This window comes from Girardinichthys multiradiatus, chromosome 14 (assembly GCF_021462225.1).
Source record: "Girardinichthys multiradiatus isolate DD_20200921_A chromosome 14, DD_fGirMul_XY1, whole genome shotgun sequence".
Lineage (NCBI taxonomy): Eukaryota > Metazoa > Chordata > Actinopteri > Cyprinodontiformes > Goodeidae > Girardinichthys > Girardinichthys multiradiatus.
In genome coordinates, this window is record NC_061807.1 from 14,337,879 (window position 1) to 14,363,592 (window position 25,714).

Below are 25,714 nucleotides of genomic sequence, written 5' to 3' on the forward strand. Positions count from 1 at the left end.
GACATGAATATGCTTTATCCAAATCATTTTATTGTAGTCCCTGCTGCAGGTTTTAGGTTGTTGTCCTGCTGGATGGGGAACCTCTGCCCAGCCTCAAGTCTTTTGCAGCCTCTAACAGATTTGTTTCTAGATTGTCCAGTTTTTAGTCCCATTTATCTTCCCTCGACTCTGATGTGCCTCTTCCTTGGACCTGCACAAGAAAAACATCCCCACAGCATGACTGAAATCTGATATTTGCTCATCAGTTTCTTTTGCATTTAGGTTTCTTAAACTCTTAAAATGAAATGAAAATCCAGAGAAAGCTTTAGCATCTATTCTGAATACACTGCAAGACACTCGAGCAGGAAACCATGATGGTTGCTGCAATGCTGTTTGTTCTTCTGAATGGTAAATCAGTCAGTATTGATCTCCATGTCTTAAACATGCTTATGCATCAACAGCACTTTCTTCTAAGCATGTTTTGCAAACCTCAGAAAGTTTTTACTTTAGTGTAAGTAACCTTCCTGTTCTGGAAGAGGTCCCCCATGTATTGTAAGGCTTCTGCAACCTTTACCCTTAAAACCTCACAATTTTGACAGAACAAATTTAGTCAAAAATTACAAAATAGGACAGTCGATAATAGTGTCAAAGATCACACCTTCCACTACATCTTCGGGTTCCACATAGACACTGAAAGTATGATTTACTATTTGTGAGTGTAGTTTTTATGCTCCAAGTGAACAGTTATTTTTTCCATTAATATCATTTCTGTGTGTCATTTCCTAAATGACATTGAATCTACATACATTAGTGTTATTTTTTTAACATCATTTCTGTGTCCCAAAAACAGATGGTTAACAGCTCTAAAAATAAATAAATTAGAATTACACTAAACCACAATTCTGTCAAACATTATCATATTTATTGGCCATATAAACATAATTATGATTAATTTATAACAGAAAAAATAAAGTAAAAACCCATCTACTGTTAAGGCAGTGTAAGGCTGTGGCATCCAAAAAGAGGTAAAACACAGATGTTTTTCAATCAAACTTAAATATTTATTTAAAACGCTAAAGTCCTGCTACAAAAAAAACTATGTTACTGTAAAATCTTACATCTGCAATTTTACAATTCCCCCTTTAACCAGCGTTGTTAAATCCCTTCTGATATATATATATATATATATATATATATAAATTTACAGAGACCAAGTTTTATAGTGTCTTTGGGACAAACCTTCAGTAATGTGTTTAATTACAGCTCCCATCACTCTCTTAAGTAAAATAAAAATTAAAACATCTAACATGAACTGTTTCTTAAAAATATAATTTTCTAGCAACATTTCTATCCAAACTGTCCATACTGAAAGTCTGACTATCCATGACTATGGAAAACATGCCTTTCTGGACAACTTCCTGATTAACGAAAAACAAAGAAAGTTTGACAGTAAAATAATTATTTCACAACCCAAAGCAAACACACGAAAAGCAAAACAATAATAACAAAAAAATTGATTTGTACCTAGACACTTTTATTTCATTTACAGTAATACATTTGCTAGTTAACTTAAGAGGTAAATTTAGCTACCTAGCAAACTGTTTAGCAAGCCACTAGCTGCCTAGCTTGGCTAGTTTCCTTTGGCTCCCAAAAACAACTAGTTACTTTGTAACCCTGATTTCTTTTCCAGTATGACTGCCCGTGGAAAACCCTGGACATAAATTTGTCTCAAAAATCTGTTGCAGAACTAGCTTTGTTTCTTTTATGTATTTTTCTTTAAGTTCTTTTTCTTCCTTTTTTGGACAGTTCTATTGTAAACGATAGGATCCAACTGGCCAAGTATAATGAAATAATATTGTTTTGGAATCAAATACCAATCCTTTTTACTTTGTCTACATTAGCGGATTTAATGTTTAGCTTGAGAGGCATATTAGCTAGCTAGCATGCTGCTAGCTGCCTAGCTCAGCTGGTTTCTGTTACTTCCCAAAAATTATTGGATTTTATAAACCTGATAAGTTTTTAAAATAGACTCTTCTTGGGAAAAGGTGGGCATTAAATTCACAGATATCAAAATTCATACAATTATGTTACAGGTTTTTGTCATTGAATGTTTAGGACAGCTCCAATGACAAAGGCTAATTTAAACCGTAACATTTTGATCTTGATTGTGAAAAATGCGGTTAATAACAATTGGTTATTCTGACGTTGGCTGAACTTTAGTTTAGGAAACTGTAATTAAACAGCATTACTGAGAACTCAAAACAAATGTTTTATTGGCATAAAATCCATCTCAACTGCTACTAAACAAACATACAGACATATACAAACTTAAAGCAAGTCATACAAATAAAAACAGAGGCTATTACTGCTGATGGACAAGAACTTACTTCTGTATTGTATTTTTAGGAGTTTTGTTGAAACTGAAATCAATGAAAAAAAGTGAAAGTTTACACTAGAAATTTTATAGATAACAATTGTAAGGCACGTGATGTTTTTTTTTTCTCAATGATCTGCACATTAATATAAAAAAAACTAAACAAAAACATCTTTATTTCAAATTAAACTGGAAGGGGGGAAAATGTCCTCAACCAGGAGCAGTAAATATATAAAACAGTGTATATATTACATTATTAGTGTGTGAGACGTGTGTGTACAGGGAGGAGACATCGCACCGCAAATCTCCTCCATTTTTATCATCCAGCAGCGTCACCGTAAAGGGAGACAGTCTCTTAGTAACTTCCTTTTGTTAATCCGTCCAACCGTCCATCTGTTGATCAGTTTGTTGTATATCTGCAACAGAATGATTTGTGGTACACAAATTATAAAAATGTACCAGCCATTAAATAGTAAGGATGGGACAGAACAAAGAAAAAGAGATTAAACACTAAAAACGTAAAGAGATGATGTGCATTTTTTGGTTTTCGTTTTCGCTCAGTGGATTAAAAGGCTTTCTTGTTTGTAAAATGTTTTTTTTTCTACCACTAAAGAGAGTCAGTTTGTTTCTCCTAAGTAGTGGCATCACCATCTTTGCGTACTTGCTGTCTAGATGTGGGTTATCTACAACAAAAACAAATCATAATCAATTGACTTATAAATCCAGCACTTTTCACCAGGCCAATGAGACTTATACAACTTGGTAACCGAAGCGGGTCTGAACTGAAATCTGATTTAGTGCTAAAGCCACTTCTTAACGGGTTCTATAAAGTAACAGTTGAGACGTTTACCTTTTCTCAGTTGTATTTTGAGTTTCTGTAGAGGTATACAATCCCTTCAAAAGGTTAACTACAAAAACCACAGGATTTCTTGTGTTATTCCTGCAAAAATGGCCTAAATATAGATTTTACAGACACTTTAAACAACAGTCTCTGTTTGTGAAATCTCTTTACAATGTTTGGCATTTCTTCCCTGTTCAATATTAAAACGTGGTGCAAATGGAAGCTGGACACATTTTTTCCAAACAGAATTTCTAAACAACAGCTGGTTATATTAAAACACCTGTCAGTGTATGTAAATGCAGTTGCAAACACTGTTTATAAATTCAGTTGAGAACAGTGACTGGAAATGTAGCTCTACACAGTACAGTGACCCTACAGTCACCATATGAAGAGCAATATTAAAACAAAAAGACATTGAACTGATGTTATTCCAGTGCTAACCTGACTTTTTATTATTATTAAAGCTCAGTATTTATATTATTTTGTCTTAAATTATGCCGATTAAAAGCAGAAATAACACAGTGGTTTTAAGCTTGATGCCTATAACAGTTTATTGGTCTCTATAGACCAGAACTTGGCCCATGACAAGGACTTTTACTCTTGCTCAACGATTTAATGCCAAGATAGCATGTGTTTTTGTTCCTTGACTGCATTAAAAAAAAGTGCCAGTTTGGTAGAGCCTCTTTGAGATGGGGCTCAAAAGAGACAGATAATGTAGACAAATGAGCAAAACAGAGATTAAAAAAGGAAATACATCTAATAATGATGAAGGTATTTTTGGTACCTTGCAACGATGTGCGTGACCATCCTGTCTGTGATGCCTGGACACACTTTTTCAGCCACCTGAATGTTTCTCTCCAGCTCTTCAATAGCCTGTCGCTGCTCAGAGTGCTCCTTGTGCTGTAGCTTCAACTGCAGATGAGAAAAGTAACATTTACCGTCAACTACAGCTGGTCAGCAAGGCTACAGCACATACATGGGCAAATCTTTCTTCATAAAGGGTTAAGATAATAGTCAGTAGGAGTAAGTGTAGTTTCTACATTGCCCAATACGCTTTGTTTTTAGAAATATATCCCTTTAAGTGTATTTTTCTTTGATTTAATTAAATTAACTTATCTCTTTTGGGACAGTTTCTATTTAGAACAAAGGGGTTCAGTTGACCCAAATAGAGCAATACAGGTATTTTTATATTTCAGGCCTTTTAACTTTGTCTACATTTAGTAATGTATTAGTTAGGTTGGGAAGCTACATTAGCAAGCTTGCAAACTGGCTAACAAATGGCTAGTTGCCCTACTTGGTTAGTTGCCCATCTTGGCTAGTTTTAGTTAGCTCCCAAATGTTACTATAAATCTCAACTTTGATAAATGACTTTTACTGGAAAAACTTGAACACAGAATAAGTTTTTTTTACTTTGTCTAGATTGAATAATTTGCTAGTTAGCTCAAGATGCTACATTAGCAAAGTGGTTAGTAAGTGCCTAGCTCTGCTAGCTTCAGTTAGCTCACCAAAAAGAATTAGAAATCTCAACCCTAATAGGTTTTTAAATGAGAACTTTACAGAAAATCAGACCATAAAAGTGTTTCACATTTGACCTTCGTTAATTTTGCCTCCATTAATTTCTTAGTTAGCTTGAAAGGCAATATAAGCAAACTAGTTGGCAAGTGGCTAATTCATTCTTCCTCAGAATCATAATCAGCTTTATTAACCAAGATTGTGTGCACAAACAAGAGATAAACTTGTTTCATACATTTTTTAATTTGTTCTATTTTATTGCAGTTTTTTCCCTTGATATTTTCTGACAGCAACTTTATATGCAAAATTCTTTGTTCCTGTGAAATACGAGCGCTCCAACATAATACATTTAAAATGATGTATTTTGCCCCCCGGTGACAGCTGCTACAGTTTTATGGGTTATTTTGACATTGACTGAACTCTTATTCAGGGAACGATAATCAAATGTAACCAAAAATGCAAAATCTCAAGGCCCAAGTGCTCCTAAAAAACATCCAACAGGCTACAACTGCTGACTGTCATATTTTACTGCTTCCAAAATTTGAGATTTTTCTTTATAGTTAAAATAGTGAATTGTGGCGATAAGTTGTTATGAAATCTCACAGCTAATTTAATTTAATTGATTATATTCTGAAAATGTTGTTTTACAATTTTTTCCCCCCAATATTTCTGGTAGTGATCTCTGATCATACGCTTGCGCCCGATGGCTCTTATGAAATACGATAGCTTGGAACCCCAGATCAAATCAAGTTAACAAAGTGGCCTCATACTGGTTGATATAATTTATTAAAGTCATGCAAGCTTATTTCCTTACAGTTGACTAGATATTAACAGTATATAAAGGAATACATAAAGATGACTAAAATTGACTGTGGAATGCAGGTGTGAATGACCAACAGGGTTTATACAAACCTCAGAGAAGATTGGAGAGATGAGTGTGGACAAACTAGAAGATTTACTCAGCTGGTCCTGGCTCTGCAGAGATGAAAACATGAGAACTACAGAACCGTTTATTCATATGCAGCTCTACTGACCTCATTGATAACTCTTTTCTGCTCCATTTACACCTGAGGCTGGACTGTACTTTACTGTTCAGATTAATATAAAACTTAAGCAAATGTCTGAAGACCCTTTTCCTATAAACCTTAATGCATCTGTCTTTTATTTAAGATCCGGATGTGCATTTAAAAATAAATTCAATAAAGTGAAGTACACTAACCGTTCCATTGAGAACCTTCCTGCCTTCTGGCTTCTTCTTACGGACCGTGGTGAAAGACCACTCAGGAGACTCATTGTTCTCTTTATTACTCGATTCACTTCACATGAAAACAAACAAACTATTACTCAGTTATTCCAGCTCACAGTTTTAGTAACCAGCCAACTTTCAATAAGGTTGCTGCCTCCAGCTGAAGCCTATGAATCACCTGTCTGAGTCGTCGGAGCTGCTGTCGCTGTGTCCCGCCTCCCTCCTTCGCCTGTACCTGTCAATCAGTTCGCTGAGGTAGGACGTTTTCTTGCAGTGTTTGACAATGAACTTGTGTTTAAGAAGCTCCTTGGCTGTGGGACGCTGCGTGGACAAACAAGAGAGAATTAATATACACACAATGATCATTAAACTCTTCGAAAAAAGCTTTGCTTAAACTGAGAGAGGAAAAAAGATAAACAAAAACAGATTTTACATTCTATTTCTAGTTACCAATTCAGTTCTTTCAGATGATTATGAAAGAGAGAGAATCTAGGTTTTAACCCACTAGATGGCAGCAAAAACCCAACTAAAACAACAAAAAACAAGGAAGCTGCCCGAAAAATTCAGTAAACAGAAGCCACCAAACCTTATCACACCTCAACAAAATGGTTCTTCATAAAATGATAGAAGGGCGAGTGATGAAATCATATCAGTTAATGCAAAGAAGCTGTTAACCTGTACCTTAGCTGTTCATTTAGTTAATCATTTATTCACACATCTGTTCTATATCTTTTAATAAATACATATTATCCAATAATAAAGAGCATCATGTTTTTTAACTTGCTTGACTTTTCGAACACACTTATGACTGATTTTGTTAAGCTTAATGTATTTGATTGGGACTCTGCTTCACCAAATGTCTGATCTTAAATGACTCAAATATAAAAACCTAGATTGGAACATCCCTCATTATGAATATAACTCCAACTTTGGGCAAACATGACTTGGATAGAAAACTTTACCGTTTTCCAGGCACCTCTGAAGGATGTGATCATCATTGTGCTTAATTTTATGAGTAATTTAATTTGAAAACTCATAATTTACACGCAGACTGACATATTTCAAGGGTTTATTTAACTTTTTTTCTTAAAAAAATAAAATAAAATAATGATTTTTAATTCAGAAATGTGATGTTATGGCCTACACAATCAATTCAATTCAATTCAATTCAGTTTTATTTATATAGCGCCAATTCACAACACACGTCGTCTCAAGGCACTTCACAACAGTCAGGTACATACATTCCTATTAATCCTAACCATTGAACAGTGCAGTCAGAGTTAGCTTTTTATTCAAATTGGATAAAAAGTTTTTCTATCTAAGGAAACCCAGCAGATTGCATCCAGTCAGTGACTTGTAGCATTCCCTCCTCCTGGATGAGCATGTAGAGACAGTGGACAGTCACTGGCGTTGACTTTGCAGCAATCCCTCATACTGAACATGCATGTAGCGACAGCGGAGAGGAAAAACTCCCTTTTAACAGGAAGAAACCTCCAGCAGAACCAGAACCAGGCTCCTCAGTGTGAGCGGCCATCTGCCACGACCGACTGGGGGTTTGAGAGAACAGAGCAGAGACACAAAAAGAACAAAGAAGCACTGATCCAGGAGTACTTTCTATGTGAAAGAAAAGTAAATGTTAATGAATGTAGCTCCTTTAGTCACTTCACCTAGAAAGAAAGAACAGGGAAGACAATGATCTTGACAGATGTCCAGTCTTGGACAGCCTCCACAAGGATGGTAAGCCATGAAAGCTGATTGGCAAAGAAGCTAAAAGTACACAGAGTGCTGTATCCAAGAACATTAACGGAAAGTTGAGTGGAAGGAACAAAATGCGACATAAGGCAATCTTGTAAGGATTTTGAAGCTTATTCAATTACAAGGTGTGGAGAGTGGAACCAAAGACAACAACAAAAGTGGCTTCAACAGGGATAAGAAGAAAAAAATTGACTATTGGTCCATAGTTCACTTTGAGATTAAAGCAAATGGTCCATTTCAATAAGAAATTTAATACATTTATAAGCGTTCACTTTTTGGATTGAGTTACTGAAATGAATTAGCTTTTTCAGGATGCTTTAATTAACTGAGATGAACATTTAGCTATAGTAGCTAAGAAGTAATTACTCTAGATTTTAAGCCATTCAACACTATGTCAACACTTTCACTAACAGAGAATGTTCATGACTGTATGACTGATTTAATGGAGTACAAACCACATTATTACTGCAACTATCACTGTGTTTTGTACATGTGGCAGCCATGTTGGATTTGCCTAAAGTTATAAAAAAATTCAGACTTTCAGGGGATGTTCCCTTTCATTTTTGTAACCAAAAAACTAAAATTCAAACTTTTTAGTACAGATGGAATCCCTCCAACATTTCACTAAAAAACATTTCCATAAAGACTCTGGCTGTCAAATTAACTGGAAAATACCACCAAACATGAGCAGTAAATCCATATCATGCCCTAAGAAGACAAAGGTTCTTCAGATTACACGCGTGTCTGCTGTGTGACTTACAAAGCTGGGGTCCTTGTTGAGGCAGGCCTCTGTAAACTCTTTGAAGCTCTTTGAGAAATCCCCTGTCAGGATAGGAGGAGGAGATTTTGGAATGTGGAAGAGCACTCTCATCGGATGCATGTCGGAGTTCGGAGGTTCTCCTTTGGCGAGCTCGATGGCAGTGATGCCCAGCGACCAAATGTCCGCCTGCAGGGAAATGCATGTTTTGTTTGTGACAGGGATGCTCCACAGGGTTCCTAGTCCTTTAAAAGTCCCAAAACAAATCTTAACTCTTAAGTTCACCAAATATGTATATTTCTACAGGAGGCGTTATTTAAATAGGTATTCTCCAAAAACGTAAGGAATGGAGGTGGTACAAGGATTAAAGGGATGTAAGGAAAGAAGGCAGGAGGACACAAGGGGACAAGGAAGAAGGAAAGTAGAGAATGTAAGGAACATGGAAGGTCAGTGAGGTAGGAAGAAAAACTTTACAGGGATGGAGAAAGGAAGGAAGGAAGGACAACACATTTAGACAAGGGGATAGACTAGAAATGCAAATATATTTTTCCATGTTCTTAATTTCCATACATTTCCATATCAAAATGATCTAACCAACCAGAGAGACCTTGTTGTCAGATGGATTAACACACAGCAACCATATGTCAATCTCAGTAATACACATTAAAGCTACAGTAAAGCTATACGCGCTCCTGTAAAAAGAAAAAAAACTCCAAAAAAAAACAGGTTGCTCGTGCAAACCACTTAGATTTCACGTCTTCTCGTCTTGCTTCGACAGCCGTGCATCGTCCGGGTGGGAAACAGACATCATCACACACACCAGCGAGCTGTTCAGGATCATGTTACAGCAGGACACTCGGTTACTGTTTGACTCCCAGCTCTGTCGGCTCTGCTACGAACAAACACACCCACCATATGGCAGCGTGTGGCAGGAAACACCAAACACACGTCCATGTGATCCTGTCCTTGAAAGACATGAAGAACTTGAACTTTGCCTCTGTTTTCTTTCTTTTATGTTGTTGTGATGGGGTCCCAGAAAGCTTTAGAGTTCAAACCAGCTGAAACCCAGAAAACCCAGAAACGACACGGTTTAAATCCTTGCAGTATGAATTAGTGAGCGTTTGGACTCATTAAAGTTAATGCTAAACTAAAACCAAGCAACCTAAATCCTTTCTCCTGCTTTATACCAACAATTTAAAAAAAGCTACTGACCCTTATTTCCATAAAACATCAGAAAGTTTCTTGCAGATAAAACATCTCTGGTCTGGTGTCGTAAATGTTTTATGACTCTTAGTGAAACTTTGTCAAGATTTTCCCCTTAAGTGTGTAGAAAAATAAAAAATATAGGAGTCAATGACACTCAAATAAAAAGATCAAACACTACTCTCACAACCAACTTCATTATTTTCTCTGCTTTGGGATTAAGTATTTTAAATGGTCTCTAGAAGACGACTTGCTGAAGTTCAAACTGAGCATCAGAACATGGAGTAAGGGGATTTAAATGACTTCGAATGTGGTTCGTCTGAGCTAATGTGGGATGTCAACAAAAACATCTCTTTGATTTACAGAGAATGGTCTGAAAAACTGAAACAAATCCCTGGAGTGATAGTTGTGTGGATGGAAATACCTTGAAGAGGTCAGAGGAGAATGAGCAGACTGGTTAGAGTTGTTAGAAACCCATTTTTACAATCAAGATATGCAGAATACCATCTCTGAACATAGAACATGTTGAACCTGGAAGCAAATGGGCTACAGCAGCAGATGACCACAACAGTTGAGCTGAGAACAGGAAACCGAGGCTACAATTCACGCAGGCTCACTAAAATCGGACAGTAACCGACTAGAGAAACTTTGACGGGTCCAATGAATGCCAGCCGCAGCTGTGACAACCAGATTAGGGTCCGAGTTTGTCACAAACAACGTGAAAGCATGGATCCATCCCGCCTGTTTCCAGGATTCAGGCTGGTGGTGGAGTAATGGTGTGAGGAAGGTTTTCTCAGTACACTTTGGGCCCCAAATGATCACTGCTTAAAAAAAAAACCACAGCCTGCCTGAGTATTTTTCTGAGCATGTTCATCCATTTATGACCACAGTGCAGCGGCTACTTCCAGCAGGATAATGAGCCAGGACCAAAAGCTCAAATCATCTTCCTGAACATTACAGTGAGTTCAGATTTCTCCACTGACCTCTGCAGCAACCAGATCTTAATTCAATAGAGCGCATTTTAGATGTAGAGGAAAGGTAGATTCACATCAATAAATGTGCAAACAACATCTCCATGAAACATTAGCATAATGCTAACATTTACTCCTGCTGGGCCCTATTAAGTTTACTTTTGTTTTTCACATACCTTTTTATCCTCTACATTTCTATCCGAAAGAGGATCCCAGGTAAAAACAATAGAAAACAAATAGATTAACATGGATTTCATAGGGGCCTGTTTTTTATTGTGCTTCAGCTCCACGGGGTATGAGATTTTGGTGTCACTGAAGTCACAAATCTGTCACCGAATGAAGCTTTATGTGTTCACATCCTCAGAAAACGTAATTTGAGCAGAAAGGCCTTTGTTCCTTTTGTAAACTTGTTCTGACAGCTCAGGTTTTACACAATAGTGTTGCCAAACTATCTGGTATTTCAACAAGTTACAGTTTGTCTCCTGGTGCTTTAGATAGGAAAGAAAACACGCTTCTCCTAACAACTCAGCTCCAATTAATACTTACTTTTAAGATAAATATGAAGGAAAAATAAAGAAATTATGAATGATAGAATCTGGGTAAAGAACTCCAGAAAGGTTTCTGCAGATATTGTTACTCTGACTTTACACAATGATTATTTTAGAAGTAAGACCATTACTCTTTTGACGTTAACTTAGGCACAACACAGGCTCCAACACACAAACCTAAATCAAACCACACTAGCAGATAATGTGCACACACACCCTAGTGGATTTGCCTGGTTTGCACACACCCTCTGCAGACGCCACCCTGCTTTGTAATGCTGTTAGACCTCGGTTTAATTTGCTTTTGATCATCAGAACCGGAGTGCTTGAAGCCAGCTGATGCACCTATGAATACATGTATTTTTTTCTTGGTGTAGACGCATTGTTGTAAAAATACAGGTGCATTTGAGGCAGCTGGCTTCATACATACAAACAAAAAGGCTGGCGAGGGAATACCAACAGGAAAACCTCATTATCTGCACCACAGTGTATCAGATCAGATGCAGCCAGACGGCTGGACAATGGGGAGGGTGTGTGTGTGTGTGTGTGTGTGTGTGGGGGGGGGGGGTGCCTTCAACTACATGCAAATGAAACTGCAATCGCTTCTGAAATAATGCAAACAACCTCAGAGAGCTGCACATGGCAGCAGATTCACATGGTTGGAGTTACCACAGCAACAATCAAACTAAGTGAAAAACCAAATAGGAAAAACTCACAAGTTTATTTTTAGTAAAACTGGCTTCGTTTCAACCGAATGTGAAGCACAGGTGCGATGATGCATAACCTATTCAGAGGAACTACCTCATCGAAGCACAATTAAATGGGTGTCGGTGTGATGGGAGGTGAGTTTTTCTGAAACAATCAGCCCTTGATTTCACGTGGTGAAACTAAATCCACACAAAACAAACCCGCTGCAGAGCCAAACAGATGATGAAGGTGTCAGAAATGAGTTAAACAGGTGTCTAACCTTTGAGTCGTACGCTGACTGCTGGATGACCTCGGGCGCCATCCAGAAGGGCGTTCCCACAAAGGTTTCCCTCTTGATCTGCGTGTCGGTCAGCTGACCGGCCACTCCGAAGTCGGCCAGCTTTACCTCGCCGTGCTCGGACAGCAGGACGTTGGCAGCTGAGGAGAAACATCATCATCACCACTATGTTTACCAGTAAAGTGTACAAACAGAAAACCAGTGCAGCCTGTGTTACTGTCAACGGGGATTAAACAGGATGGAGGTCACATATCAAACCAATCCAGATGCAAAAAAAAAAAAAAAAGACCAAAACAACAAAATTCTCCTTCAAGAAGTTAAACATTTGAATGATTTCTGTAATAATCAGGCTCAGGTAGAGAGCCTGGAGTCATGTTGATCCCAAACAGGCTGTTGGATGGTTTGCAAATTACCTAATAATTGTAGCCCAGGTGATTCACGTAGATTATTTTAATTTACACTTAATGTAAGTCCGAACAAGGGGTTCCACAAGGTTCAGTTCTTGGCCCATTATTGTTTTCTTGTCAAGTGTAATTTACAGCTCTGCACCTTCTCCTGCTGAGGCTTTTAAGCATCTCTAAGCATACTACTAATAGAGTGCAGGAACTGCTCTGTCACCTACAGCTTGCTTCAAACACAGAGAAAAACAACACATGTTTTCACCACTACAAGAAAAGCAAAGTCGTCACTGGAAAGCACATTCTACAAGGAATGGTCAACAAACCGACCTGGTGTCTACTTTTATTTATTTTGGATTTTTAAGAGATGGCAAAAATTTTTTTTTTTAAGAAAGGACGTTAATTTTCATAAAAAAACGGTCTTATTAGATTTTTATTATACAAATAAGTCTTATTTTTCTTCTCCTGTAAAACTGGTCGCTAGTATCTGTTCATGAATGCATTTGCTCACCACCTTCACATGATGGGTAGTGTATATCAAGGAGCTCATCTTTAGAAGGTTTGCACATATAAAACACGTGCAAACTGGATTGCGTGTGCAAAGCTGAGCACGTTTGCCTCCAAGAATATACAAAACATATTCACCAGGGACCAGAAAAAGGGACATTGAAGGAAAAATTATAAAAACTGTCCCGGGTGCTCCTGAAAGTGCACACTCCTATCTTGTGCACAAGAGAGATTATTTATTTTTCTTCCTCATTGTGCCTTCACAGGCTCCATAAAAAGCACACGTATGTTGACTTAGATAAACGTGTTATTACAGGCCTACCTTGGTTTGTATTGGGTCAAACAAGTCATATCCCTCAACTCCAACAATCTGCTTGTCACAGAATACAAGTCGACAGCTTTCACAGGCCAGGGTAGGAGGTTCAGGGTATGAAAGTTATCTTTTAAAGGTTTTATGATTGATATTTAATCAGCTTTAGGTGTTTTCATCTTTTCAAACATGCTAAATTCTCATTAAAATAGGGCGGTCCAAACTGCTTTTGCACCTGTAGTTTATTTTGCACGCGATCGTTGTAGATCTTCCAAAACACGCCCACTTACCGCAGGTGCAATTTGCTTTTGGCACAAACAATTTAACGTTCCTAACTGTGTTATTTCCTTCAGCGTAGTCTGTTCTACACTAATGTAAACTGATCCTCCCTCCATGACCTGTCTCTGGTCTGTGTTCATCTATAAAGCCGTTAGTGGTCAAACTCCTTCATACTTATTTTCCCTTCTGATACAAAAACAAGGAAATCACGTTAAACTACGTGGAAATTTAGAAACTCATGGTTCTAAGATCATGGTTAACCTTTGGCTATGAAGTGTTAAACCTTAAAGTCCAACCTATGAAGCAGTGTTTGACTTCATTCGCACCTTTGATGTCTCTGTGGATCTTCTTCTCTGAGTGAAGATAGTCGAGCCCCTTCAGGATCTCCTTCAGCATGGTGGCAATCTGAGCCTCATCAAACGGACCGGCCTTCAGCTGCATGAACACAAACACAGACCTGAGAGGTGATGACATGTCTGACACACTCAGCAACAAGCAAGTATCAGTTCACCAAAAGCACCTACACACGTGGACAAAATCGTTGGTACCCCTCGGTTAATGAAAGAAAAACCCACAATGGTCACAGAAATAACTTGAATCTGACAAAGGTGATAATGAAAAGAAATTCTATGAAAATGAACAAATGAAAGTCAAGACATTGCTTTTCAAACAGGCTTCAACAGAATTATTTAAAAAAAGATAAACTCATGAAACAGGCCCGGTACCCCTGAAACTAATGTGACTAAAGAGACATGTTAAATCAATGTGTGTCCATTAATTAGCATCACAGGTGTTTTTATAATCAGTCAGTAGGGCTATATATAGGGCTACAGGTAGTTACTGTGCTGTTTGGTGACATGGTGTGTACCACACTCAACATGGACCAGAGGAAGAGAAGGAAAGAGTTGTCTCAGGAGACAAGAAAGAAAATTATAGACAAGCATGTTAAAGGTTATAAGACCATCTCCAAGCAGCTTCATGTTCCTGTGACTACAGTTGCACATATTATTCAGAAATTTAAGATCCATGGGACTGTAGCCAACCTCCCTGGACGTGGCCGCAGGAGGAACATTTATGACAAAACAAAGAGACGGATAATACGAACGATAACAAAAGAGCCCAGAAAAACGTTTAAAGAGGTTAAAGTTGAACTTGAAGCTCAAGGAACATTAGTGTCAGATCGCACCATCTGACGTTGTTTGAGGCAAAGTGGACTTAATGGGAGACGACCAAGGAGACCATTGTTGAAAACAAATCATAAAAAAGCCAGACTGGAATTCGCCAAACTACATGTTGACAAGCCACAAAGCTTCTGGGAGAATGTCCTATGGACAGATGAGACCAAAATTGAACTTTTTGGCACATCAGCTCTATGTTCGCAGACAGAAAGATGAAGAACACTGTCCCTACTGTGAAACATGGAGGAGGCTCTGTTATGTTCTGGGGCTGCTTTGCGGCATCTGGCACAGGGTGTCTTGAATCTGTGCAGGTATAATGAAATCTCAAGACTATCAAGGGATTCTAGAGAGAAATGTGCTGCCCAGTGTCAGAAAGATGGTCTCAGTCGCAGGTCATGGGTCTTGCAACAGAATAATGACCCAAAACAAACAGCTAAAAACACCCAAGAATGGCTAAGAGGAAAACATTGAACTATTCTGAAGTGGCCTTCTATGAGCCCTGACCTAAATCCTATTGAGCATCTTTGGAAGGAACTGAAACATGCCGTCTGGAAAAGGCTTCATTCAAACCTGAGACAACTGGAGCTGTTTGCTCATGAGGAGTGGGCCAGAATACCTGCTGAGGGGGGCAGAAGTCTCATTGACCGTTATAGGAATCGTTTGATTGCAGTGATTGCCTCAAAAGGTTGCGCAACAAAATATTAAGTTAAGGGTACCATCATTTTGGTCCAGGCTTGTTTCATGAGTTTATTTTTTTAAATAATTCTGTTGAAGCCTGTTTGAAAAGCAATGTCTGACTTTCAGTTGTTCATTTTCATATCATTTTTCTTCATTATCACCTTTGTCAGATTCAAGTTATTTCTGTGACCATTGTGGATTTTTATTTCATTAACCGAGGAGTACCAACAATTTTGGACACGTGTGTAGTTTCCCTCAGGAAAAGCTTCAGCACACATTGCTGCATAATCCCAGAATCCACAAAGGAGCCTTCAGAACCTGCTTCAGGTTTTGTCTAAGTATTACTGGGACTGCTTTCATTTGGAGGTTTAACTTGAAAAATGTTACTGAAGAAACAAAATATGGTGAATATTCTGGTTCTATCATGAACAAACCAAAAAACAGAAAGAAAAAACAGGTAAACAGTTACAACAAATCATAAAAACATTTTAGGATTAATAAAACATTGTTACTACAGACAGCCATAATCTCTTCTATATATCCATCTGAAATGTGTCTGCAGACTCACCAAGTCCAGTGCTGAACCTCCACCGAGATACTCCATGATGATCCACAGTTTACTGCCCTGAACAAGAAACAAGCACTCTGTTACAGACGTTCCAGAAAAGGCTGGATAAATACAGGTCCCTCTTAACAACTAAGAATATTATCAAACTGTTTATGTATTTCAGTAATACAAATTCAAAAAATAAAATACATATCTAACATTCATAAATGACATGTTAATGTTGACAGTCCCTGATGCCCTTATCAAGGAGGATGACCGATAAAGGCTTATTGCTAAAGAAGCTGGCTGTTCAAAGAGGGCCGATTATTGGAAAGTTAAGTGGAAGGAAAAAAGTGTAACGTAAAAAGAATCCACTGAATCCTGTTTCCAAGGGTCCAGTGTGAAGTTTCTACTGTCAGTAATGAAATATGGAGTAATGTCATCTCCTAGTGTTGGTCCACTGTGATCTATCTGTTCAGAGTAGCCATTTACCAGGGAATTTTACAGATCTTCATGCTTCCCTCTGTTGACTAGCTTTATGGACAAGGTGATTTCATTTACCAGCTTGGCCTGGCAGCTGCTAAAACTGCCAAAAATACCAAGATCTGGCTTAAAGACGATGGTATAACTCTGCTGGATTAGAGGTTCATTAGTCTGACCTGAACCTCATAGAGAATCTATGGAGTTCTGTCAAGAGGAAGATGAGAGACACCAGATCCAACATTGCAGATGCCCTGAAGGCAGCTATAAAAGCAACCTGGGCTTCCTTTACGTCTCAGCAGAACCACAGGCTGATCACCTCTATGTCATGCCGCACTGATGCAGTAATTCATGTAGGAAGAGCACAGAGCAAGTATTCAGTGTATAAAGTGTACCGTACATGTGCATACTTTTCACATATTTTATTAGTTTTATGTAATATTCAAAATTTCTAAGAAACAAATCTTTGGGTTTTCATCATCTGGAAGTCATTATCATCAGTATGAAACAAATAAATGATTGAAACCCGTCAGTGTGTGGAAAGAATCTGTGCTTGAGTTTCCCTGTTTGAATTAGATTACTAAGATCATTTATTTAGTTCACGTTCATTTGTAGTTAAAGAAATGTCTGCACAGTGTTGGGGTAAAATGGTGGAAACCAACACCAGCCACTATCTGAGTTAAAACACACATTCCTCCTACGTTTCCCTTCGGCTTCTCTGCTTCCCGTCAGCTTTTCACACTTCCATCACCGGCCGATGGCTGTAGTTCCTCCAGATTTCCTTAAAGCTCTGACTCAGATCTGCCTAGCTGAGTGAAATCATGACCTCATCTTATTACCTTCAGGTAGGAGCCGAAGTACTTCGTGATGTACGGGCTGTCGCACTGACTGAGCACCGTGATCTCCTGCTGGATGTCTTCAATCTCATCTTCTGCCTCCTCCAGGTCTATGGTCTTGATGGCAACAACGGTTTGGGTGCGATTATCGATACCTTTGAACACCTGCAGGAGAAAACAAAGAGAACATGACGAGAGACAAAAATCGAACGTGCAGGAGGTCCTAAACAGGAAATGAGTTTTGTAAAAGTCCTACGAGTTGAGACAAAATGGGACAGCTAAGATTAGAGACGAAAGGAAAATAGAAAGTATGATCAGTTAAAAAAAAAAAAGAAACGATTAAAAACATTTAATGTAAAAAGAAAACACTGGAAGATAAAGTGGACCCACCTCTCCAAATGATCCCTTGCCAATTCGGTCCAGTTTAGTGAACAGCTCTTCTGGATCAATCTGGGTACTCTGAGAGGAACAAAAACACAAGCAAATATGATAAAGCTCTTCAGGTCAAACCGCAAAAACTAAGGGTGATCGAGCTTTTCCAGGCTGGCAAACTCACTTTCATCTGTTAAATCCCTTTCATAGACAAATGTTGTAAACATTTTTGAGAAACAGTTTTTATTTGTGTATTTAAGTATATTTTATAACTTACTTTTAACTTCTGTTGATTTTATGTGATATTTTTAGTTTTTCAAAAACAAAAAGCTGTTTTTAAATCTTATCTTGTGAGAGCAATGAACCTAACAGGTATGTTTTCGGACTGTGGGGGAAGCCGGAGTACCCAGAGAGAACCCAGGCACGCACAGGGAGAACATGCAAAGCACTGCTGCAAAAGCAGGGAAGCATCATCTTTTCCTGTCTACACTTCCCCGAAACTGCAAAACAGTTCATATTTGATTATTAAAGATTCTAAAAGTGCATTCTATAAACACACTTTTTAAAATAATTCTTGGATTGTATTCTAAACAACTATAAAATAATAAGTTAATTCCAAAATGTAAAATTCTACAGCTTCAAGACACTGCTCAAACTAAAGATGTTTAATCACATTTTCATAACTTCCTACTTGTTTCCTCATGTGAGCTTCTGCAGCACAAACAGTCACACAGAGCTGTCACACAGCAAGGTCCATAAAACACAGAAGGAAATAAGGGTGACAGTTAAAGATAACAGGAACTGGACACACACACACACACACGCGCACACACACACACACACACACACGCGCACACACACACACACACACACACACACACACACACACACACACACAACTTGACGCTGAAGGCCTTTTTGTGAATGTGTTGCAATACAACTTCAACATATGAGGCTCTGAAGAGTTTCTCTGGGCTTTTTCGCACCTTTAGCCCGTTGGTACGAATCGGTTAATGAATTTGTTAACTTTGAAGTTTTTCAGGTGGTTTGGTTTCTTTTCACACAGATAAAACTCCAAGCAAACCGAAACCTGTTACTACAAACCTCTCGAGAAAGTTCAGTGTATTGGTCAGAGGCGTCCTGGGCAGGAGAGAAAATGTAAATACAGGAAGTAGATGCTGTGTTCTGAGCCGGTAGAAAACATGGAGAATTTAATCATATCTTTAGTGTGTTTCTGGACATAATTTCATGCTTACTTATCTGATCAGTATACAAAATAATTTCCAGAAGAATGTTGTATAGAGCTATTTGCATTATGAAAAAGACGCACCGCCATAGTTTATAAGTTAGTGTAGTCTACTGCATCCCACAATGCAATGCAAAACTGGCTACGGGAAGACGTCTAGATCAGTCTTGCAGCTGAGTCGGATCGAGGTCGGCTCACGTTCATACCATAAACGAACCGGTCTAGAGTTTGTTCCAAACAGTCCCGATAAGGTTGTTTTGGTCCACATCCTAGTGTGATTGCTGTGTTCATATCTACTCAAGTGAACCGCATCCAGGAGGATGAACCAGAGTTCATTTTAGGGCCAAAACAATTATTCATGATTAATCGATTATTGAAATAATAGCCAAATAATTTAGTAATCGAATATTTGCTAACTGGAGCATACTGACTCTAAAACATGCCTTTTGCTGAAAGAACAACCCACTCAGAGCAGTAATTAAGCCAAAACTGTACAAAAACAATATATGTTTTGCATTTAAGAAGAAAAACAATCTGCTCAATACATTGTTCATGTTCCTACAGATATTTTGTACATTTGCGCCTTGCAGCATGCAACAAAATGCATTGTCGCTACTTTATTTAAAAGTTTATTATTAAAATTTAATGACGTTTTTTTGTTACATGATTTTGCCACTTACAATGCATTTAAAATGTGCAATAAATGTTTGCTTTCTTAAGCTCAAAATGCTTGTTTATTGAGGTTTGTTAATTTACTGAGAGTATTAATTGACTAATCAGTTACTAAAATAATTGATAGCTGCAGCCCTAATTAATTTTAAACAGACTCATGTGTGAAAACACCTTAAATATTAAACAAATTATTAAACTTATAAGAAACTGCAAACAGTTTACTTCAAAATATACACTACAGTTGCAAACCACAAACGGAAAGCAGTTTGTTATCGTTTACAGAGTTAAAGTAGATTCAAGGACTGACTTGAACTGAAATGAACAGGAATTAGTTTGAATGATCTTTTCTGATCGGATACTGGAGGAAGACACTGAATCAAACTGTAATGGAACTAAATAGAGTTTATACACTATAAAAATGTTCAATAACAATGTGTAAGCCTTAATTTTTTCAAAACTTCAAAAGAAAATCAACAGATCGGAACAAAAAAAAAAAGGCAATCTTAGAAAGAAAGATTGTGTTAGGTAGTATAATACACAACTTTAGTGCTTTTGTTCTTGTCTCTTATTTCAAGTAGCTGGCCTAGCACAAGCACACCTGCAGATCAAAATCCATCTGCAGAAAAAAGAAAGTCTGGAAACCCAAATATGATCTCACTAAAGCTGACATATACAGTGTTTAAGGATTCATTTAGTCTACAGATACGCTTGGTATTATCTGCGTCTGGAATTGGTGCATTTTGCAGCTGTGGTGGAAGTTTCCTCCATGTTTCTGCCAGCAGAACTCTTGGTTTATATACACATGAGCATCAGCAAGAGTTCAACTGGATTTAGGTCAAAGCTCTGAGAGACCAGCTTTAAGACTTTGACTTTCTCCTGAGTTAAAAAGAAAATCTCTTTTTAGACAGCCTGATGGGAGACATTATCCTGCTGCAAGATTTTTCTTCTTACTCATTTTGGTTAGAATGTTACAATGTACTTGAACGGGTACCAGAGAACTTATCTGTTACAAAATAAGTTCCCATATCACCACAATTTGTATCTGTTAATTATCCATCTGTCGTTGCTGCTATGTGTGTTCTTAGTCTATGACTTTGTAATGTGATCTAATCATTTTTTTTCTGACATAGAAGCATCATTTTTTCTGAACTCAAGCATTTTGTCTGGAATTGTGAAATTATATTAACCTAATCAATTAAAGCCTAGAACGTAATGTATGCATGTTTTTTTTCATGTCATTACATTAAAAGAGGTACACTATCAATGAATATCCCAAACGAAGAGCAAGACGGTTAGTTGTGGATGATTTTTCCAGGTAAATCTTAATGATAATACCATACCATAAAAGAAAAACCCATATCACAGTATAAAGCCCAAAGAACATACTGACATTAAAGTTAATTGAAATAAGACTTGAACTACATTAAGTCTTAAACCGTTCTAACCATTTAAAAAACATTTTAATTTAAAATTGAAACGACATTAATGGGTAAAATGCACGTTAGCTATACAACAGCTAGTTTAAAAAGCTAAAGTAAAAGACAGCCTGGAACAGCTTTGGCAGATAAATATCTTGTTGTAATTCTTTACAATATAATATCATATCGTCTGCATAGAGTGTGTATCTGATTTCCATCATTTGGTCTGCCCTGCAATAAAAAATATCTTAAATAAAAAAGAAGGCAAAGATTTAATTCTTGAATCACTATATATTCCAAGTGTAACGAGATGTCATGGCACAAGATGTTGCAGTATTAGAAAGCCGTGGCATTTCCTATCAAAAGGAAGTCTGTCTTGGGAAGTACAATCGAATTCCCTTCATGACCCGACTTCATTTGAAGAAATTACTATTAACAGCTCTTAATTATAAGCCCCACATACGGAGGTGAGTGCTTTAATCTTGACAGAGCGCATCTATATTTGAGACTCTGATTTGCAAGTATGAGAAGAAGTAAGTAAGAGTTGTTGTCCTGTTGTATTGACAGAGTCGGCTAATAAAGGCTTCTTCCATAACTGGCTCACATCACTGTTACATAAGCATTAAAGCCCAAACCACTTTTAAATTGTCTATTTTGGAGCGTTTGGGGTAAGACAAGAAACAAAAAACAGGGACAAACAGGAGTTTTGATTTGTGAGCACTGTGAGAATACCAAAACTTAGCCGCACACGATGCTAGAGTTGGCATCTGCTTTGGATCTTCCTTTCAGCACTAAAGAGCTTTCACATTTTATTTTTAAGTTCGCTAGTTCAAAATCTGAAATATTTAGACTGATCAAATCTCACGCAATTCATTTCAATTCAGTTTTATTTATATAGTGCCAATTCACAACACTTGTCTACTCAGAGACTCTTTAAAACAGTTTGAAATTTATAAAATGTTAAGGAATTTATTAAACACAATCTGTGTTTTCAGATTTTTTTTTTCTTCTGTGTTTTCTTATTAAGTATATTTGCGAAATTGTTACGTTTTCTTGTTTTCACCTAAAAATGTTCCTAAAATTTTATTTTGTTCTCATGAACTCAGGATAATGTATCTAGGATGTATCCCCTACTATATACACATGGGAAGTCAGTAGTTCATGTGTTGTCCTAAACATGTGTAGCATTTATAAAGGAATTTGTAATAACATCTATTGTAAATGCAGCTAAGTCCACTGAAAACCGTTGTCAGACATTCTGCCCAATGACATTTATCCTCCACCAGCTCCTTGTAATATGCAACAAACTACATCCAAACTGCAGCATTCCTTTTATTTTGTCATTAACTGTATATGAAAAGCACCGCCTAATGTGAAAACAAATATTCTGGTGTATAAAACTGAGCATCCAAACGTTTTTACCACACTCTAAAAATTGCTGAGTTACATTTATAACTCAGCTGCTGGGTAAAAGCCATCAGGTCGAACGTTGGGTTAGTTTAACCAAATACTGGTTCCAAAATTGTGACTCACGAGTTGGGTTGCCTTAACTTTAAACATTGGTCAATTTAACCCAATCCTTGGATAGTTAACCTAGCCCACTGTGCTGGGTCAAACCAATAACCCAACCCTGTTGAGATGAATACACCCAGGATCAGCCCGGCCCAAATTTGACCCAGCACTGAGTTACAAATAAGGTTATTTTAAACCCAGCAGTTTTTAGTGTGCAGAAAGGAAACCAAAACACATGCAAAAATGAAAATGCACGTCTAGCTGAGTTCCACAGTCTCAAGTTTGTTTCAGCCAAGATTTAAATAGAGACATTCATACTGTCTTACAAAATGTTTTTATTTTGTCATTTTGGCACATTTTAACATTTCTTTGTACAAAATTAATTGTGTCTCAGTCTCCTCAGCAACAGCTTTAGGGCTTCCTGAAATAATTAGTCTGAAGAAAGTAACATGTCTGGTAAAATGTGGATTTGTCCTTTTGAAGCCAGTTACGTGGCTCCAAAGAGAACATAGACTAAATATAACACATGCTCATATTTTACCCTCAGATGTGAAGAACTGGTAAAAGAGTATTTAATAAACGCCAAAATCACAGAAGCATATGATATTCCTGTGATGCTGCATAAGTTTCCTCTCTGAGCTATAAAAAGATTTGCTCACAGGGTGTAGCAGCCGCAACGTTGCCACACCCTGTGAGCAAATACAGCGGTTACTGTCTGCTGATACTTTCAGCTCGGGCAGGCAGATCCAAAATAAAGATGAGGGGCAGTGAGTTCACAAAGAACAGAGCGATCCAGAACTGAACAATAAACTCCCAAAACAATGATTCAAAAAGCCAACTCGTGACAATTCAGCAACCACTGTGCTGTTAGAAATGTACTGCGAACGAGCTCTCAAAGCTCATATGATAAAACAAGACTTGTTATGTTAGGACTTTTTTACGTTTTTTAAACAACTACAACATGTGCAGTATATTAAAGCCCGAGCTGATGATAAAAACAATTAATCTTTGTCAAAACAATAAAAATAAAAGAAAATCATAATTTATCCTACTGTGCAAAAAACAAAAATTGCTCTAATTGGTCCACAGAATCAGTTGTTGGTGGAATGAAGCTAAAGAAAAAAATGTAAATGCACCGTGTGCGTTTCCGGTCACATCCCATACTCTGCAAGAATTATGAAATGTCTTTCATTTCTAGAGAAGAACAAATTTCTGACCAGTCGCACAATCGATGACGGACACCACAAGAGAAAGTGATGATGTGTCGAGAACTGGCTCGTCTCAAACCAGGGCTGAGAATGTTATTCTTTTCTCGCATTCCCGAGAGAGACAGGAAACCAAGACATTTGTCTTGCAGAGTTGGTAGAAGGCTTTGAAAGTTAATGATAAGAGTTTTGGTTCAGTCTGTTAGTTACAACTTGAAAACACATGAAAATGCATCAACCAGAAAAGGTTAGACCTGTTTGTCCATCCGTCGATCACACTGTCTGTCTATTTGTCCTTATCAGACTGTCCGTCCGTCAAATTATAACTGAACACTAAAGTCTTGTATTAAAAAAGCTGTGCAGATTCAATATGGAAATTGTAAACAAACCCAGATTATTGTGTTTTATTTGAAATTATTCTGACATTTTACCAACCAGAAAAACACTTCCCTAGTAAAATAAAGATAAATAAACAGCAATGAACTGTTGCAGTAATTGCACCCATGTTATACTGTAAATATACCGTACTTTGCTTTCCTAAAACCCCCTAATTATTTTTAAAAAAGCATCACACTGTCTTTCTTTTTGTGTCTATGCCCAAGACATTCAAGATGAACATAATCAGCTGTTTTATAATGTACTTCAGGCTATAAGAAAATACTGAAACCAGCTGATCAGATATAATTTATAAGGTGGTTTTTTAACAGGCAACAACAGGGATTCTACAGAAGACCAAAGAGCTTTTTGCTATCCCAGAGGCCCCCAAACACTGGATCTGACAGCCCCTGGTGCAAATACAGGCGCATATGCAAGAGACTGACTGTGGGGATTTGGTCGTAGAAAAACACCTCCTGAGTATTGCAAAGAAGCCTGGCTTTGTTCAGATGTTGGGGTCTAGATCTGGAGATATATACTCAATCATGACTCCAACACTGAGGTCCTCATTGTACCAAGAGGTTTAGGAAGTGTTGTAAACCTACAGAAGAAAGCGGTTTACTATTTTAATCTTCAAACATAGGTTTGTTTACTGGAATTCATTAGAAACTATCCAAAAATACTTTCTCACGCTACATCTCTGACTGTTTTCATATCGATTTTCTTGGCTGTGAATGAATCAACATTGAGCAAATTGAAGAACCAAATGCCACAGGACGTCAGTGTAAATATAGCGACCTTCCTCATAACAAACAGGAGGATTGATTAATTTTCACTTTTCTTTTCCTCTTCAGAACTGCTTATCTGTGGTAATTAAAAAGTGTTTAGAGTGTAAACTGTGACCGAGCAGCACAAATGGAGAACTGGGAAACTGCACAGTCACAGGAGGTGATTGTTCAATGGAAGCCTGAGGTAATGCTTTGACATTTCAACATCACTGTGGCATAAGAACAATACTTAGACAGGACCAGGAAGTTGTCAGTCATTGATTGTGTGGACACTGTTGTTTGAGCAGAGAAACAGTTTCTGTAAAGCTCAGTCCTGCAGAAACCCTAAAGCACACCATCTTCCTTTAATCCGTTAATGTTCTACTGAAGGCCTGGTTAGACTCGCAATCTGGGAATTTTAATGGCATTCTATCACTTACAAACATTCAGCAACAACAACAGATGCTAATTGTGATGCAGTTCCCTGGTTTGATTTAATAGCCAGGCTGCAAGGAGACTTACTGTAACTATAAAACCAGTTGCTCTTCTCCTTACTTGTTGCATTAGTCTTTGTGGGCTATTTCAGAAATATGGCCCTAAGTTATTTTTGTAATCTGCTTAAATTTAGCCAATAAGTCACAGCAGCAACGCTGGTTATAATGAAGCACTGCTCAGGCAGCCCAGACTCCCCACTTCACACCTACTCAGCAGCTTGGTTCTATGATTGCCTCCCCTGGTGGTTTAGAGGCGTAACAGCAGCAGGTTT

The 25,714-nt window shown here is 37.7% G+C and overlaps 1 protein-coding gene across 1 annotated transcript in view; it reads right to left on the reverse strand.

The window, feature by feature from the left end:
• Positions 1-1,018: 1,018 nt before the first annotated feature.
• Positions 1,019-25,714, reverse strand: part of stk26 (serine/threonine protein kinase 26) — a 39,832-nt gene continuing 15,136 nt past the window's right edge. The window contains exons 2-12 of the mRNA XM_047386630.1: positions 17,772-17,840; positions 17,385-17,546; positions 16,087-16,143; positions 13,989-14,097; positions 12,151-12,308; positions 8,468-8,653; positions 6,131-6,273; positions 5,926-6,022; positions 5,619-5,681; positions 3,979-4,106; positions 1,019-2,769 (exon numbers count right to left, since the gene is read on the reverse strand). Coding sequence (XP_047242586.1) covers positions 2,754-2,769; positions 3,979-4,106; positions 5,619-5,681; positions 5,926-6,022; positions 6,131-6,273; positions 8,468-8,653; positions 12,151-12,308; positions 13,989-14,097; positions 16,087-16,143; positions 17,385-17,546; positions 17,772-17,840 — 1,188 coding nt within the window. The 3' untranslated portion in view covers positions 1,019-2,753. The remainder of the gene's footprint in view (positions 2,770-3,978; positions 4,107-5,618; positions 5,682-5,925; positions 6,023-6,130; positions 6,274-8,467; positions 8,654-12,150; positions 12,309-13,988; positions 14,098-16,086; positions 16,144-17,384; positions 17,547-17,771; positions 17,841-25,714) is intronic.